Here is a 17,689-nt window from a genome sequence, read left to right as displayed (position 1 = left end):
CCCTTAACTCCCTCCCCTATACCTAAACTAAGTTTCGACCTGGGGAACCTGGGATCATGCTCACCACTCTCGAAATCGCGAGAAAGGGGGGGTTCGCAGCCCTTTGGCACCGCTTTCCGTCGTCACGTGGATTTGGAAACTTCTGGCGCAGTCGATGTTTTCTTTCCCTCGAGGTGGTGGGGTAGACACAGCCTCGATGAGCGCTCGTCAAGGTTGAGACCCACTAAGCCTGTCGTGGATTTTTGTTCGTGGAGTAGAACAACAACCCAATGGGATGTTGAGACACGGAAGTGTCGGGCCCGGACTGTCTTTTTGTCTCCGGCCTGGTCGGTTCTCCAGAGGGTTTCTTCTCCGTCGGCCTGGGTCGTCGATGATCTCCCGACCCCAGTACCCGGGCCACCCTCGTCGTCTTCTCGTCGTGGCCGAGCCTTGTTTGGCTGAACACCGACCACGTTGTCTTTTTACCGAAACCGTCCGTCTTTAAAAAGACGAAAACGTTTTCATCGATTCTGCATCTGCCGAAGTGGAAGAGGCGCCGATCCTGCCACCGTCCGAAGAAGTTGAAGTCCAAGAAGAAGAAGCAGCTGTCGTCCAGTCAAGTGAAGTTGTTCAAGTAACCCGAAGTCCGAAGTAACTTAGATGGACTTTCAATCCATAGTTATACTCTTTTGGGACAGTCTTATCTCCCGCCAAATCATAGTCCTGTCTTTGTATTAATTTTGGCGGGCAGAAATCTCTGCAGGGGCGCTTTGTCTTGTAACGGAGCCGGTGATAACTTAAACTGGCCTTCCTGGCCGATAATGTCTTTTAATGTCTTTTGCATTGTCACCGCGGCTCGGTTCGCATATTGATCGGTCCGGAGATTTTCCTTGATGGCTGCTAAACGGTTTTTCCTTTGTACAATAAATGGGTATGAGTGATTTTGCATTGTCCGCCCATGTCTTGATGGGCCCCATCCTGTACTTGTAATCCATTGAATATGTATGCTGTTCCTCTGAGTTTCGGTTCCCAGATACTGGCTTTCGCGGGCTCACTGTCTTCAATCCACAAGCCTGTCTGGCTTGCAGTAACAGAAATAAAATGGTTCATAAACTGATCACGGGGCCTGGCGGCCATTTTGTATGCCCTTTTATCAAAGGTTTTTCTGTGCAAGCTTACTTTGGTCAATAAACAGTCTTATTTTATCCAGTTTTCTTGCGTGATTTTTGCTGAAAATTGCGAATCTTACAACATCATAGTGTGGGGATTTCTGACTCGAATTGGACAATTAGCAAGGCTTCCCACATGCTGGGAATTAATTGGCCACTTGAGGGAAAATTGCGTGGAGCTGGCTGACACTTTTTTATGTGTGTCAGAAACCCCACATTCGGGGAAATCCGGCCATTCCCCACACAAGCCAAAAATCGGGGCCAATGGGCTGGATTTTCATTGAGGAGTCGGGTAGGAGGCGGGACTACAACTTTCGGGGTTGTAGTCCCGCTTCCATCGAGTTCTAGCCAACCCACGTGATTTTGACTTGATTGACCTTGTTGAGCCCACCCAGCGGGCTCAGCAGGCCAATTAAGGGCCACCCAGCAACAGGTGACGTCACAGATTGATATTTCATCTGTCAAGACCTTTTGACAGATGAAATATCAGTGTTTCACAGCTGTTTGAAGCTGTCAAACACTGACAATCTGTACTCCAGGTTAATTCCTTCCTCTCAGGCTGATTTAGAGATCGTCCCAGAACAGAAAGCTGAATGCTGCAATTTTTGACAGCTCGCAGCCATTCTGCTTTCTGTGCCGGTGAGATGAGGGACTCCAGAGACCTGAAGGAAGGAAGGCTGTAAAGGTAAGTAAAGGTATGTAAAACTTCTTTAAACACTTTACACACACCAAACACACTTACCTTTGCACTCATGCACCCATCACTCACCTGAACACCGGAAATCTCGAACCCTCCAAGCCCTTCAACCCGACGGTCCGTCTCCTCTAACTTGGCGTGGTTTGGAGCCGTCGGGAATCCCACACTTCAACATTAAAAATAAGGATTAGGCTAAAAACTGCCTGTTAACTACCTGTTAACAGGCAGTTAATTGGCACTAATCCCCTTCCCGCCTCGGGGAGGTGGGTCCCAGTGCGGGTCGGGTACCCGCCTCCTTTGAAACTGGCATAGAGGCAGGTTGGGTGCGGGATGGGTTCGTGCCCCCCCCCCCCCCCGATTTCAGGATTTTAACCCCCACACGCCTCCAACCCCGCCTCCACGGCCCAATGAAAATCCTGCCCAATGGCTTCAATCTTCACAATATTTAGTTGGAGGAAATTTTTGCTCATCCAATATTGGATGTCAGACAAGCAGTGTGACAAATCAGAGACAGTGGAGGTGCCCAAAGAAGTGGTGGTGAGATAGAGCTGAGAATAGAATCAAATAGAATCCAGGTCAGTACATCAAATTTTAAGGAAGAGTGTTCTTTTTTTGATAGCAATCAGGTATAAGAGGTACAGAATTTCTGATATAAAATGTCTTCACTGTTATGGCAGGTAGCAGCCAAGTGTCCTTTCTCTAGTAATCCTGTGTGTGTATTTTGGAAAAGTGGCCTTATGATAGGTGTGTTTCCTGCTGATCCCTAGTAACCTAGTTGAGGTGGGGGTGGGGAGGGGGAAGGAGCATAGATTGTGTGCAGTTTTAGTCGCCTTATCTGAGGAAGGATGTTCTTGCCATGGAAGGAGTTCAGCGAAGATTCACCAGGCTGATACCTGGGATGGCAGGAATGACGTATGAGGAGAGATTGGGTCGATTGGACTTGTACTCGCTGGAGTTTAGAAGAATGAGAGGTGATCTCATTGAAACTTCTAAAATTCTGACAGGACTGGACAGACTAGATGCAGGAAGGATGTTCCCGGTGGTCGGGGAGTCTAGAACCAGGGGACACAGTCTAAGGATAAGGGGTATGCCATTTAGGACAGAAATGAGGAGGAATTTCTTCACCCAGAGAGTGGTGAACCTGTGGAACTCTCTACCACAGAAGGCGGTGGAGGCTAGTTCATTAAATATATTCAAGAAGGAGTTGGATATATTTCTTAAGGCTAAGGGGATCAAGGGGTATGGGGAGAAAGCAGGGACCGGGTACTGAATTTGGATGATCAGCCATGATCGCATTGAATGGCGGCGCAGGCTCGAGGGGCCGAATAGCCTACTCCTGCTCCTATCTTCTATGTTTCTATGTTTCATGGCAGGTACGTATTTGTACATATCATGGTAGTTTAATTGGGAGGTGGTTATGCAGTCACATTGTGAGGATGTATCTGTCTGTTCTCTGGCAGTGCACTCGGAGAAGTGTCATCATACCACAGCTATCTGGCCAGTGTGTGATAGCCAGGCAGGAGTTAGTGATGTGGGCTGTAACTCAAAGTAACAGGTGTTGTTCAAAAGGTTTTTCTGTGATCTTCTTGAGTAGAGAGAGAGAGAATGAAAGAACTTGCATTTAAATAGCACCTTTGATACTCTCAGGACATCCCAAAGCGTTCCACAGCCAATCAAATACTTTTGAACGGTAGTCACTATTGTAACGAAGGCAAACGCATCAGCCAATTTGCGCACATTAAGGTCCCACAAACAGCAATGAGATAAATGACCAGATAATCTGGAAATTTCTGCTCATCCAATATTGGACCAGATAATCTGTTCATTTTTTTTATAGTGATGTTGGTTGAGGGATAAATATTGGTCAGGACACCAGGAGAAGTTCCCTGCTCTTCTTCAAATAGTGCCTTGGGGTCTTTTACATCCACCTCGGTTTAACGTTTCATCCAAAAGGCAACATCTCCAACAGTGCAACACTCCTTCAGTACAGCACTGAAATGTCAGCCTAGATTATTTACTCTGGTCTCTGGAGTGGGGTTTAAACCCACGACCTTCTGACTCGGGTATGAGTGCTACCACTGAGCCAAGGCTGTAAAGAACATGTTCAAAAATTGTTGCTATATTTTGCATAACAAAGCCTCCACATTCCAAATTCAAGTTGAGAAAAGCAAATTTTATGACTAAATGGCATGAGCAAATAGTTAAAGGGGGAATGAAAGGGTGAGGTGAACGAGACTATGATCTCCTCCGCCCTATGGGAGATAACAGGGTGTCTAGTGATCTAGTGCTGTACTGGAGTCACAAATGTAGTCTAATCGTCCCTCTGTAGTCAAACCAAATATTTATCCTTAATCACTAATATATTTTATAAATTATATTTAGTGTGTGTGAGATAATCAGTTTGACCGAGTATCCAATGGAAAAACTGTTACGTTGTCCTTGCTTCTCTGTGCCTGTTTATTACTGGTCTCGATGCCAGAGCATTTCCAGACAAAAGTGTCAAAAACAAATTTCTTGCTGTAGGTCAAGGTTATCTCCCCACTATCTGGCATAAGGTGTTAAATGAGGGAAGGACTTTTAAAATGTACCTCAATGATGTAAAGACATCCCCACAGCTCATCTTCCTGTGTATTATATTCTTGAATGGGCCTTGATTATTGGAAATGCCTGAAAATTCAGACATGCTGGATGCCATTCCCATTAAATAGACTCAGTGTTATTATTGGTGTCATTTGTCAATCTAAGAAGGAAACCTTTTTATTTCAGTACCATTGTCTGAAGCTTGGCGAGAAGAACTACGGGAGTTCACCTCTAAGGCCTGCCTCCTTACACCTGAACAGCCTGAGGAAAAGAAGGAGGTCAGTACACCTTTAGTCAGGGATATTCCCATAGCTTTGCAAAATTGTTGCCTTTCAATTTTCTGTATTCTTGTGGGGATTGCATCGACTACACGCACAAGAAACAAAAAGGTATTGGAAGGAGAAACCTATGTGGGGCCAAGGTGGTGATTCCGACAAGGCAGCACTTGATGCAGCTCATTGTCATCTTCACGATTAATGAGTAGCTCACATGGGCCATACCAGACAGTGAATCTTCCTCCTCATCTCTTTATTCCCCATTGACTAGCCGCAAGAAAATACAGCCATTTAGCAAGAAAATGAAGAGGCAAAGGTTTGGAGCTTCAAATTGCAAATCTTTCACTTCTTCAACAGTGTTAAGTTTGGTCCAGTGAAAAGTAGCATTGGCCCATACCACATTGTGAAATGTATATAAATCTCATTATCATACCAAGTCAATACTTAGCGGTTATCTGAATGCAAGTGCATGAATTCTTTTGAAGGGTTTGTAAGTTTGCTCCACTCAATAGATGATTAAAGCCTTTAAGCAGTGCCTTGGTTATTTCCATCCCATTGCGTTGCGAGTGAAATGTACAGGATCCAGTTCCACAAATTGGCCAATTGGATACAAATAGTTATATTAACTGATGCTCAAATGCAAAGGAAGCAAAGCAATTTTCCAGGATTAGTTCAAACTTGCTACAAATGTGCAGAGATCATCATGACAGCATGAAAAAAGGCTAATATAATCTACAGTCATGTGCATATATCTTTTTTTTAATGTGTTCCATAGCTGTTATGTTGTTCGGCACTCATAGATTGCCATAAACCATAAGACCAAAAGAGTTTATTAATCCCCTGAAGCCATGATTACATTTCATGCTTCGAAAAAATTTGAAGATTGCTATCTCATGTGTCAATTACTTTTTTTCCTGAATTTTTGTCATCCTCTTGTGTGTAACTCATTGCAGTAGGTGTTATTGAGCCTGGCATGTAAACTGGGATTTCCTTACTCTGCAACACTCCATTCTTCAGGAATATTGCTGACGAAACAGTTCTCTGGAGTTTCAGCAGTTCAAATCACTCACAGTCGCAATCAACAGCTAATTGTCAGGGTTATTGTTCCTGCCCTACCTTGGATGGCCCAATGTTTGGACATTAAAGTGTAGGTTTTGGGCAGGGAACAATAAAGTGGGAGAAGGTTAACATGTCACCGTAATAACTTTTGAGGGACATTAAGCCATGCTCAGTTAACCCCTTAATAGCGCACAAACAGTAACAGGCTATCAAAACATGTTAAACAACAACAATTTGCATTTATATAGCACCTTTAACGTATTAAAACGTCCCAAGGCGCTTCACAGGAACGTTACAAAACAAAATTTGACACCGAGCCACATAAGGAGATATTAGGGCAGATGATCAAAAACTTGGTCAAAGAGGTAAGTTTTAAGGAAGGTCTTAAAGGAGGAAAGAGAGGTAGAGCGGCATTGAGGTTTAGGGAAGGAATTCCAGAGCTTAGGGCCTTGGCAGCTGAAAGCACGGCCGCCAAAGGTGGAGCAATTAAAATCGGAGATGCTCAAGAGGGCAGAATTAGAGGAGTGCGATATCTCAGATAGCGCAGATAAAGGGTGAAAGTTTCAAGTTACAACTATATATAAATAATTATTAGTTTCAGGAAGTAGAGATTCTGTATTACAATATAGGTGTGGCGGTATATATATTATATTACAGGATTATTATTAATCAGTGTAAATGGAAAAATGTAAGGGAGGCATTTAATGATAATTAAATGTGTTTATTTGATTTGAAGGAAGTTAGATGATATGATGTAAGAGTTTGAGAATTTAGATGTTCCCTTAACAACACTCAGTGCTGCACCAATGTTGCAATTAAGAAACTGGTTAGATCCAAACTGGAGCAGCTGTCGGCAAGATTGAGTCTGCAAATTGGCAGTAATCTACTGAATGCTGCTGTATGTCAAGTTGTTTAAAACCATGACAAATCTAGCTGTTTATCCATCATCATTTGAAACTGAGTGATTACAAATCCTAACAATGGGCTGGATTTTAACTTCACAACGCACTGGGAGTGGGGGGCAGGGGAGGGAGGTGTCCGGTAGCGCGCGGGAAATGCAGAAGTAATAGCAGCGCGTCTGTCAGTGGCTTTTTAACCCAGCCACTGCATTACCATTTCATTTCTGGGTTTCTTGACCAATTAGTGTGAGCGGGCATGAAGACGACCTGCATGACATGATTTCAACTCCAGTATTTAAAGGGACACTCCAAACAGGCAATTTGATGGAGTTTGGAGTTGGGAGCACAGGAGGAGGAATTGGTAGAATGGAGTCCAGACGGGCAAAGGCTGCACCTCGTGGCCTCTGATCAGAAGATTGTGAGTTCAAGCTCCACTTCACAGACTTGAGTACATAGTCCAGGCTGACACTCCTGTGCAGTACAGCCACCTTTCAGATGAAATGTTAAACCGAGATCCCATTTGCCCTGTCAGATGGACGTAAATGATCCCATGGCACTATTCAAAGAAGAGCAAGGGAGCTTTCCCCAGTGTCCTGGCCAATATTTATCCGTCAACCAACATCACTAAATCAGAATGTCTAGTCATTTTCTCATTGCTGTTTGTGGGACCTTGCTTTGCGCAAATTGGCTATTGCATTACAACAGTGACTACACTTTGAACGTACTTCATTGGTTGTAAAGTGCTTTGGGATGTCCTGAGGTCATGAAAGGTGTTATATAAATGTACATCTGTGCTTTCTCTCTTTTTCTCTCTCTCTTTCTCTCTTATGACTGGAGCATGTGTTGGGGAATCGGCACTTCAGTGTTGTAGCACTATCCGTGGTCCACACCCCTCTTGAGCAAGACTACCCATTCAGAGTACAGGGTCACTAAATTGACCTTATTATGCACTGTTTATGCGGAAATGCTAAGAAACCTAATTTCTTGAACTTCCAGTTTGATTTTTCCCCCTCAGTCATAGATCTGCAGTGGTGAAAATCTAGTAGATGAGTTTGCAATAACCTTTGCTCCTTGGCAGATTACTGAACCTTTCCAGTGATCTGGAAAGGTTACTGAACCTTTCCAGTGATCTGGAAAGGTTCAGGTTAAATTCTGCAAGGTACCATTGATAATATTCAATGAAAAGAATGATAGACCTTTCTTCCAATTATTCCAAAAGAATATATCATTTCAGGGGAGAGAAAAAGTCAGTATCTTTCTGAGTCAGAATTAATGACATACGTTCAAATTGGACAATGAAAATATTTTAACAAGCTCAAATCACTGTTATTCAAAAAATAAATTCCAATTAAAATTATGAAGGGGTTCGATAGGGTAGAAGTAGAGAAGATGTTTCCACTTGGGGTGGAGTCCCAAACCATGAACATAAGATAGTTACTAATAAATCCAATAAGGAACTCAGGAGAAACTTCTTTACCCAGAGAGTGGTTAGAATGTGGAACTCGCTACCACATGGAGCATTTTTTTAAAATGTATTTATTCACGGGATGCGAGCATCACTGGCAAGGCCAGCATTTATTGCCCATCCCTAATTGCCCTTGAGAAGGTGTTGGTGAGCCGCCTTCTTGAACCGTTGCAGTCAGTGTGGTGAAAGTGCTCCCACAGTGCTGAGCGGTTCGATACAACGGAGTGGCTTGCTAGGCCATTTCAGAGGGCAGTTAAGAGTCAACCACATTGCCAAGGGTCTGGAGTCACATATAGGCCAGACCAGGTAAGGACGGCAGGCTTCCTTCATGAAGGACATTAGTGAACAAGTTGGGTTTTTAACGACAATCCGATAGCTTCATGTCACCATTAGGCGATTAGCATAGATGCATTTATGGGGAAGCTGGATATGTACATGAAGGAGAAAGGAATATAAGGTTATGTTTATAAGGTTAGATGAAATAGGGTGGGAGGAGGCTCATGTGGAGCATAAACACTGGCATAGACCAGTTGGGCCAAATGACGTGTTTCTGTGCCGTAAAATTGTCTCTAATCTGCTCATCTTCCGATTAGGCACTTTGCAGCCTTCCGGACTCAATATCGAGTTCAACAATTTCAGATCATAACCTCGGCCCCTATTACATTTTTACTTATATTTTTTTTTTCCCACCCCTTTGTTTTGGGTTTTCCCTTCCCCCCCCCTTTCCTTTTTTTTCTCTCTCCCACATGGCAGCTGTCTCTCTGCCAGTACACTTCACACCTAATCTGAGCCGTCTTTTGTCTCCACTGTCCTATTGCCATCTCGTCTGGTTTTGAATACCTCTTAATGTATCTTTACTTCTTTTGTTCTATCGCAGCCCTGCCTTCGATCTATTTCATTTCGTTTCCAGTTTTGAAAAAGGGTTTCGACCCGAAACGTCGACTCTAATTTCTCTCCACGGATGTTGCCTGGCCTGCTGAGTTTTTCCAGCATTTTCTGTTGTTATTTCCTGAAGGCACTGACCCTGGCTGCAGTACAGTTCCATAAGTGGCAGGCGCTCTACAGTAGCCCCATCAAATGACTGTTCTTTGTATGTGAGCCTAGAATATGAGTTTTTGCAGGCTACCAAATAGAAAGCATCACAAGTGAGCCTGCTCCTCTCCTCACCCAACATCCTTCAGCAGGAGTTACTGGATAGTCATCAGGAATAGGAGCTTGGCTGATGCCAATTGTCCTGACAGCTAACTCAGTGCAGATTGGGAAATGAATAAGGGCTTGTCCTGACTGTCAGCAGTTCTTGTGTGGCATTAACAGAATAAAATACTTGATGAAGTTTATTGCTCATAGTTTATTTCACACCATCTTTGATTGATGTATTTCAGTTGTTGTAACTACACACTGTGAGATCAGTTGAGGTGCCCAAGTGGACATCGAGGGCACATTCAACTGCACCAAGTTGACGTGTTGGGTAGAGAGGAAATGCCATGGGGTGGAGTGAAATTTTCTGGCAATAAAGCTATGATTTATTATTCGATAAACTTCCAGTGGCCATTAATCCTTCAACATGGGCCTTGCTGATCAGACAGTTATATGTCTTAATTAAAAGCAGAAAATGCTGGAAATACACAGCAGGTCCATCAATGTCTAATGTTTCAGATGTGGATCTTTCAGAATAGAGAGCTGCTGTGTACTTACAGCATTTTCGGTTTTATTTCTGTCAGATTTTCACCATGTGCTATTTATTTTTAACTAAGATCATGTATACCTCCCCTTGACATTCAATGGCATTACCATCACCGAATCCCCCACCATCAACATCCTGGGGGTCACCATTGACCAGAAACTTAACTGGACCAGCCACATAAACACTGTAGCAACAAGAGTAGGTCAGAGGCTGGGTATTCTGCGGTGAGTGTCCCACCTCCTGACTCTCCAAAGCCTTTCCACCATCTACAAGGCACAAGTCAGGAGTGTGATGGAATACTCTCCACTTGCCTGGATGAGTGCAGCTCCAACAACACTCAAGAAGCTCGGCACCATCCAGGACAAAGCAGCCCGCTTGCTCAGCACCCCATCCAACACCTTAAACATTCACTCCCTCCACCACCGGCTTACCGTGGCTGCAGTGTGTACCATCTACAAGATGCACTGCAGCAACTCGCCAAGGCTTCTTCGGCAGCACCTCCCAAACCCGCGACCTCTTCCACCTAGAAGGACAAGGGCAGCAGGCGCATGGGAACACCACCACCTCCAAGTTCCCCTCCAAGTCACACACCATCCTGACTTGGAAATGTATCGTAGTTCCTTCATCATCGCTGGGTCAAAATCCTGAAACTCCCTCCCTAACAGCACTGTGGGAGTACCTTCACCACACGGACTGCAGCGGTTCAAGAAGGTGGCTCACCCCCACCTTCTCAAGGGCAACTAGGGATGTGCAATAAATGCTGGCCTTGCCAGCGACGTCCACATCCCGTGAACAAATTAAAAAAACCTTTTCACATATTTCTCCAAGCTGCTTTGTATTTTTAGACCAATCGTACATATATAAAAGCAGAATAGGTTTTGGGTATAGCAGACACAAATTTCAGGAATTTGCACTCTTGGGGGGAAAAATTCAGTTGTTTGCGCCTCCCGTTAGTACCTTAAGAGGGCGCTAATGGGGCGCAAAGCAACTAGCGCCTGGGCGCGGCAATGTTTGCGCCGCTCACGAAATTAACTAGATATTTTGCGGCGGCGCTAAACACTACCGCCACCATCTCCTGTGTCGGCAGATTGTGACGTCAGTCGAGTGCGCAACGCCCTGTTAGCGCCCCGGACTGGATATTGAGTGGCGCCCCCTGCCTTACCGCCTGCCGCTAGCAACGACAGGTTGAGGGGAGCGTTATGCTGTCAGAAAGGGACTGGGGGGGCGCTATTTAAAGGCGACCGCTTCCTGCCTTTTTTTGTCGGTGACATTTTTGCACCACGCATTCCGAGAGAGAGAGAGAGAGAGAGAGAGAGAGAGAGACTTCTGGAGAGATTCAACGCTGTGTGAAGGAGTTTTGAGTACTGAGCAGCATTTTGCAGGTTTATTTTGATTTGCCCTTCCTTGCTTCGCCAGCGCTCTGAGGTAGCGCCTCGCTCCTCGGCCTTTGCGCCTTAAGACAGGTGTGAAGCACCTGATTTTGCGCTCCAATCACCTGCAGGGGCGATAAAAGCCAAGTTTGCTGTCGGAGGCAATAATTAGCGCCAGGCGCTAAACTTTGCGCACGGCTGATAACGGCGCCCCAAACGGGGCGATACTGAATTTTTCCCCCTTGGTGTATAGGTTCCCCCCCATCCAGATCTCTTATTGGGAAGCCTGATACACGGCATCCCATAATTTTCCATTCATTCATTTTAACAGATGCCGAATCATGAGGCATGACCTGAACCGTTGATGTGCTTTCTTGGCAGGCAAAGCTCTGTGCTGGGAACACAAACTCCTAAAATTACCCCTGCTGTGTGAAAGTAAGGCTGGATTTCTGGATACTACACTAGTGTGTGTATATGAGAGAGGTATGCTTTCACTGGAATATCCTGTACTGTTAAAGGTTGTTCAGTGAAATGTCCAACTGTTGTACTGTGTTGAAGCAGTGGAGGCAAATAACCAGCTCAGTGGTGCAAGAACTGCTTGTGTTTAATATAGAAATACATCCCAAGGTGCTTCTCCGCAAAATAATCCAGCACAACTAGATGCTAAGCCAAAGAGGGGTGACTTGGTCAAAGAGGTGGGATTTAAGGAGGGTCTTGAATGATGAGAGGGAGGTGGAGAGGCAGAGGGAATTCCAGAGCTTAGGGCCTAGACAGCTGAAGGCTGGCCACCAATGTTGGGGCAAAGAGAGAATGTGATGCACAAGAGGCCAGAGTGGGAAGCATACAAAATTATTGAAGCATACAAAATTATTACAGGGCTTGATAGGATGGATGCTGGGAGAATGTTTCCCTTGGCTGGGGAGTCTAGAACCAGGGGCCACAGGCTCAAGATAAAGGGTAGGCCATTCAGGACTGAGATGAGAAGAAATTTCTTCATACAGAGGGTGGTGAATCTTTGGAATTCTCTATGCCAGAGGGCTGTGGAGGCTGTGGGTATATTCAAAACAGAAGTCGATAGATTTCTGACTAGTAAGGGCATCAAGGGATATGGCGATAGGGCCGGTGAATGGAGTTGAGGCAGAAGATCAGCCATGATCTCATTGAATGGCGGAGCAGGCTCAAAGGGCCGAATGGCTGACTCCTGCTCCTATTTCTTATGTTCTTATGTAACAGAGAGTTCTGAGGGGATTGTAGGAGTTTACAGAGATAGGGAGGGGCAAAGCCTTGAAGGGATATAAACATAATGATGAGAATTTTAAATTGGAGAGTACGCACGGGGTACTCACCCATAGGCCCAATGGAAGTGCTGGTTTCCTGCATGCACTGTGCATGCGCGGGAAACCGGCACTTCCATTCCCCTGAAAGCAGGGGTTAAGAGGTTGAACATGTGCGCGGGAGAGGCTGCGCGTGCGCATCGAACTTCGTTTTTTTTTCCAGGTTTTCCCGGGAGGGTAAGTGTCCAGAAGTTACACATTTAAAAAGCAGGCGTAAGGCTTGCTTTTTACAAGGTAAGTGGTGAATTAATTAAAATTAAAACATTTTTTTCCACAGGTTTATTATTTTTAAATACTTTAAAGCAAGGTAAGTTTATTTTTAGCCCCGTTAGAAAATAAAATTATTTTTTTCAAAAATTTAAATTATTGTTTAAAATAGTTATTTCATGTAATTTATAGTTTATTTAAAAAATGTGACGTTTAAAAAAAAATTATTTGAAGATTTAGTGATGTTTTGGGGCCTGTAGTATTTATAAGTTTTGACAGCTCTTCCTGTCAAACTTATGAATGGAGCATTCCCTGCTCCGATTGGCTCCCCATGGCCCACGTGATCCCAGGGGACGCACTGAACTAACTGTGCCCCTGGGATACACAAGCACTGCGCGCCGGCAGCTGGACCAGGCCCTGGATCGGAATTCCACGGGGGCCCACAGCTCAATGGCCGGCGCGCTAGGTAAGTGCAGGTCGGGGGCTTACACCCGAGGGTAGCCCTCGACCCGAATTTCTGGGCCTATTTTTCGGTCGTGCAATTGCATCAAATGCCTTTAAGCTTTGAAGTGTACAGAGCTGGATATTGCTCATTGAAAGAACAAACAGGGCATTGTTTCCTTGTATTTTGACAGACAGAAGTAAGACGAATGACTCAATATTCTGCACAGACTGGTCGGATAATCCCAAGCTCCACTCCTGTTATGAGCCACCAAGTATCTCACCGATCCTTCCGAAACAGTACCCGGGAGAGGGGCAAACACAATGGACCCTTCCAGGACCAGGAGTTACTGGTGAAGAATTACATTTTTTATAGAACAAGATCTAACCATTAACTTAGATTTGTTTCAGCCATTGGAACGTTGAACATATAGTGAGAAAGCAAAATACTGCAGATGCAGGATATTTAAAATAAGAACAGAAAATCCTGGAAATACTCAGCAGGTCAGGTAGCATCTGCAGATAGAGAAACAGAGTTAACGTTTCAGGTCAATGACCTTTTATGAAAGTCGATAATGTATTAAAAAAATCTTAAGTCTGCACATATTTCCTGTCTGCAAAAACCTTATTTCCCTTCATCATGTTTTTTTTCACACTTTTTGTGCCAATGCTTCCCATTTTAAATTCCCGTGTATATACATTTATAATACTATTGCCTATGTTAACTTGTCACACTGTAATTACAGCCTGCCACCAGTAGCAGTGCTGTAGCACCTCAATTTTGCACCTCCCACCTCCTTAGTATTGTACTGCAGATAAATATCTCATTCAAAATCTTACATGTGCATACTCTGGTCCAGTTATTCACTCACCACCCCCCCCCCCCCCCACACCCCCAACCCCGCTTCACCTAAAGACTACATTTTGGTTTTGACTCACCGCTTGCAATGCCACAGGAGATAGGATGGTGTGTGCATGTATGTGTGTGTGCATATGTGTGAGCATGCATGTCTGTGCGTCTGTATGTGTACATGCATCATGTGTGCATGTGCATGTATGCACATGTATCCATCTGTGTGTGTGCACATGCGTCATGTGTGCATGCGCCATGTGTGTGTGTGCATGTGTCGTGTGTGCACATGCAGCCGTGTGTGCGCATGTACGTGCGTGTCCATCTATACGTATGCGTGTGCGTCCGTGTGTGCGCGACGTGTGTGTGTGTATGTGCATGTGTCCATCTGTGTGTGTGCACGTGCGTCCACGTGTGTGTGTGTGCGAATATCGCATCAGGCAGGCCTTGGCATTAAAGGGGTAACCAAGGTATGCCCCTCACCTCCCCGAATTTGAACTGCTGACTGCCTGTTTTTAAAGTACAATACGTGAAGCTGTGAGTTGAATTTCTCCCCCCTTGTGTGCACAGACCTTGTTGAGAGGTGGGTCGAGGCTGATTCCCAGTAATATCCTTATCTGTCGCGATGATATCAATGTCGTTCTGACCTACCATATTTATTTTTCTTCTCAGGTGCTGGAACTGCTCTGCCAGCTTCTACAGACTGACTCATTCTCTGCCATCCAGCAGTGGCTGCTATGTGCAGGGCAAAAGGGTGAGCAAACCTGGCCTTTGTGGAGCATTGATTGGGGACTGTCTGACCCTATCTGTCACTGGCACATTTGTTTCAATTAACCCTTATAGGACCATGCAATACTTTCAATGTGTAGTTAATATCCTTCAATCGTTGTACAATTAGCTTAGATATGTACAGTAAAGAATGGCACATAAAGTATGTTGTAGCATTGAGGTTATTTTATTGATAGTTCGGAACGCATTTTGTAAAAAACTTGTTCTTGGGGTGTGGGCAACCCTGGTAAGGCAGTAATTTTTTTTAAATATTCATTTATGGGATGTGGGCATCACTGGCAAGGCCAGCATTTATTGCCCATCCCTAATTGCCCTCGAGAAGGTGGTGGTGAGCCGTCTTGTACAACTGAGTGGCTTGCTAGGCCATTTCAGAGGACAGTTAAGAGTCAACCACATTGCTGTGGGTCTGGAGTCACATATAGGCCCAGACCGGGTAAGGACGGCAGATTTCCTTCCCTAAAGGACATTAGTGAACTAGATGGTTTTTTACGACAATCCGGTACTTTCATGGTTCATTACTGATACTTTCTTTCTATTCCAGATTTATTTAATTAACTGAATTGAAATTGCCCATCCCTAGTTACCCAGATGGTATTAAGAGTCAACCACACCATGTGGGGATGGAGCCACATATAGGCCAGACCGGTAGGGGCAGCAGGTTCCCATCCCCGAAGGACATTAGTGAACCAGTTGGGTTCTTACAACAATCCGGGAGCTTATCTTGGTCATTTTCCGGTGCTACCAGATTCATTGGGTTCAATTTCACGGCGGAATTTGCAAAAAAACTTGTTCTGTTTGCCAAATATGTGGCGCAGTTATGTAAATCATGTCGCAACAGATCATGATCCCAGTGGAGCCAATAAACTTACAGAGTAAGATAATCCGTGATGGATCACCTTAGTCTAGTAAAGGTTTAGAACCTAAGGCTGCTGTCAGCGGCGTAAGGTTCTATTGGGACTACTGGGAAGCTTACTGGGTGCTATTACACAGGGAAGCTCAGGAGCTTGTAAGGCATGTCCGCTTTGACGCGAGGAGGGATGCGAGTAGAAGATCTGCCCTTGGCCCCCAACCACTGGAGTTTAAAGGGCTTCAGCAAATGGGGCAGAATTGCTGCAGGTCTGGGTTCGACCCCAAGATCCTGTCTTCCTCTTCCCTCCCACAGGCCTAAATCAGGCTTTGTGCCTTTCCAGCCCCATGACTTTTCGGACTTTGGTGTTTTTTTAAAGAGAGTATTTATTTTTTACTGATATGAGTTCTTTTGTCTAAAACCAGTGATTCAATGAGCACTATTTATTTACAGAGAAAGACTTTGTACTGGGAATGGTTCAGTCGACTCTGGCAAGCAGTTACCCTGACTACCAGCAATATACTGAATGCACAGAGGAGCAACTAAAACCCCAAATAGATCACAGTCCTTCAGCTTCAATCTCAAGAAAGTCCACTTCTAATAGGAAAAAACACAACAGGTATGAATAAAAAATGATGTGACACTTTCTCGTCACTTCCCATTAATCTTAGAATGGAAACAATGGTTCTAATATTGTTCAACTATTTTATTTAATATTCAAAAAATATAATTATTTCATTATTGTAATGTACTTGGGTAGAACAAACGAAGGACAGAGACACAATGGGCTCGAATTTCCAAGCCCTTTGGAGGCGGGAGTGGTGGGAAAATTGCAGAATCGGGGGGCAGGAACCCATCCCGCCCCCAACCCGCCTCCATGCCAATGTCCCAGGAGGCAGGTATCCGGCCTGTGCTGGGAGCCGCCTCCCCGAGGCGGGAAGGGGATTAGTGCCAATTAACTGCCTGTTAACGGGCAGTTTTTTGTCTAATCCCTATTTTTAGCCCTGAAGTTTGGGCTTCCCGACAGCTCCGAACCACACCAAGTTAGCGAGGCGGACCGTCGGTCTGAAGGGGTTGGAGGGGTCGAGATGTCCGTTGTGCAGGTGAGTGATGGGTGCATGTGTGCAGAGGTAAGTGTGTGAGGTAAGTGTAAAGTGTTTTAATAAGTTTTACTTACCTTTACTTTCTCCTGCAGGCTTCCTTCCTTCGGTTCTCGGGAGTCCCTCAGCTCACCGGCACAGAAAGCAGAATGGCCGCTGAACTGTCAAAAGCTGCAGCCTCTGCTTTCTGGTCTGGAGAGATCTCTAACTGAGTCTGAGTAGAAGGACTCCAGTTAGAAGACAGATTGTCAGTGTTTGACAGCTTCACAGAGCTGTCAAACACTGATTTTTCATCTGTCAAAAGCTCTTGACAGATGAAATGTCAATCGCTGTCGTCACCAGTAACCAGATGTCCCTTACTTGGCCTGCTGAGCCCGCTGGGCGGGCTTAACAAGGTCAATCAGGGGAAAGTAGCGTGGGTTGGCCACAAGTCGATGGAGGCGGGACTACAACCCAAAAAGTGGGAGTCCCGCCTCCATCACCTCCCCATTGACAAAATCCAGCCCAAAGAGTTGCTAATCCCTCTGCTTGCTTTATTAGGTCAGAGCAAACTGAGCAAACCATGTGATAGTACATTACACTGCTTTCCCCCTCAAAAAAAATGTATGTATTCCCCTCTCAAATACAACAAAACTACGGTCCCACCTTTCCCAGCATTACATGTACCACATAACAAAAACTCCTGGCTTTTTTCTTTTAAATGATCTACAAATCCAGTTTAATAACAGGTTTGCAGAGCCTTCCTGATCTCCTTACAGTAGGTTTTTGGTGTTGAACCAATTTTCAGGCTATTTTGTTTTGGTTCCGAACTCAAAGATGATCCTGTTTCTATCTCAGACTTGTTTGAACCCATATGTTTCACTTCAGTCCACTTTGAGAGACTATCTACAAGTACTAGGAAATAATCATTTGCTTTCTCACAGAAGTCTACGTGTACTCTCTGA

The 17,689-nt window shown here is 44.8% G+C and overlaps 1 protein-coding gene across 3 annotated transcripts in view; it reads left to right on the top strand.

Annotated features, from left to right (window-relative positions):
• tbata (thymus, brain and testes associated) overlaps nt 1-17,689 on the top strand; it is a 76,503-nt gene that overhangs the window by 31,686 nt on the left and 27,128 nt on the right. For all 3 annotated transcript variants that reach the window (XM_085970318.1, XM_085970320.1, XM_085970319.1), the window contains exons 5-8: nt 4,612-4,703; nt 13,354-13,512; nt 14,682-14,763; nt 16,099-16,264. In XM_085970318.1, the coding sequence (XP_085826444.1) occupies nt 4,612-4,703; nt 13,354-13,512; nt 14,682-14,763; nt 16,099-16,264 (499 nt within the window). The remainder of the gene's footprint in view (nt 1-4,611; nt 4,704-13,353; nt 13,513-14,681; nt 14,764-16,098; nt 16,265-17,689) is intronic.

The sequence above is a fragment of the Somniosus microcephalus genome, chromosome 29, assembly GCF_052327205.1.
Source record: "Somniosus microcephalus isolate GS21.2 chromosome 29, FLI_Smic_1.0, whole genome shotgun sequence".
NCBI classification, from domain to species: domain Eukaryota; kingdom Metazoa; phylum Chordata; class Chondrichthyes; order Squaliformes; family Somniosidae; genus Somniosus; species Somniosus microcephalus.
This window is presented reverse-complemented; position numbering and strand designations above follow the sequence as displayed.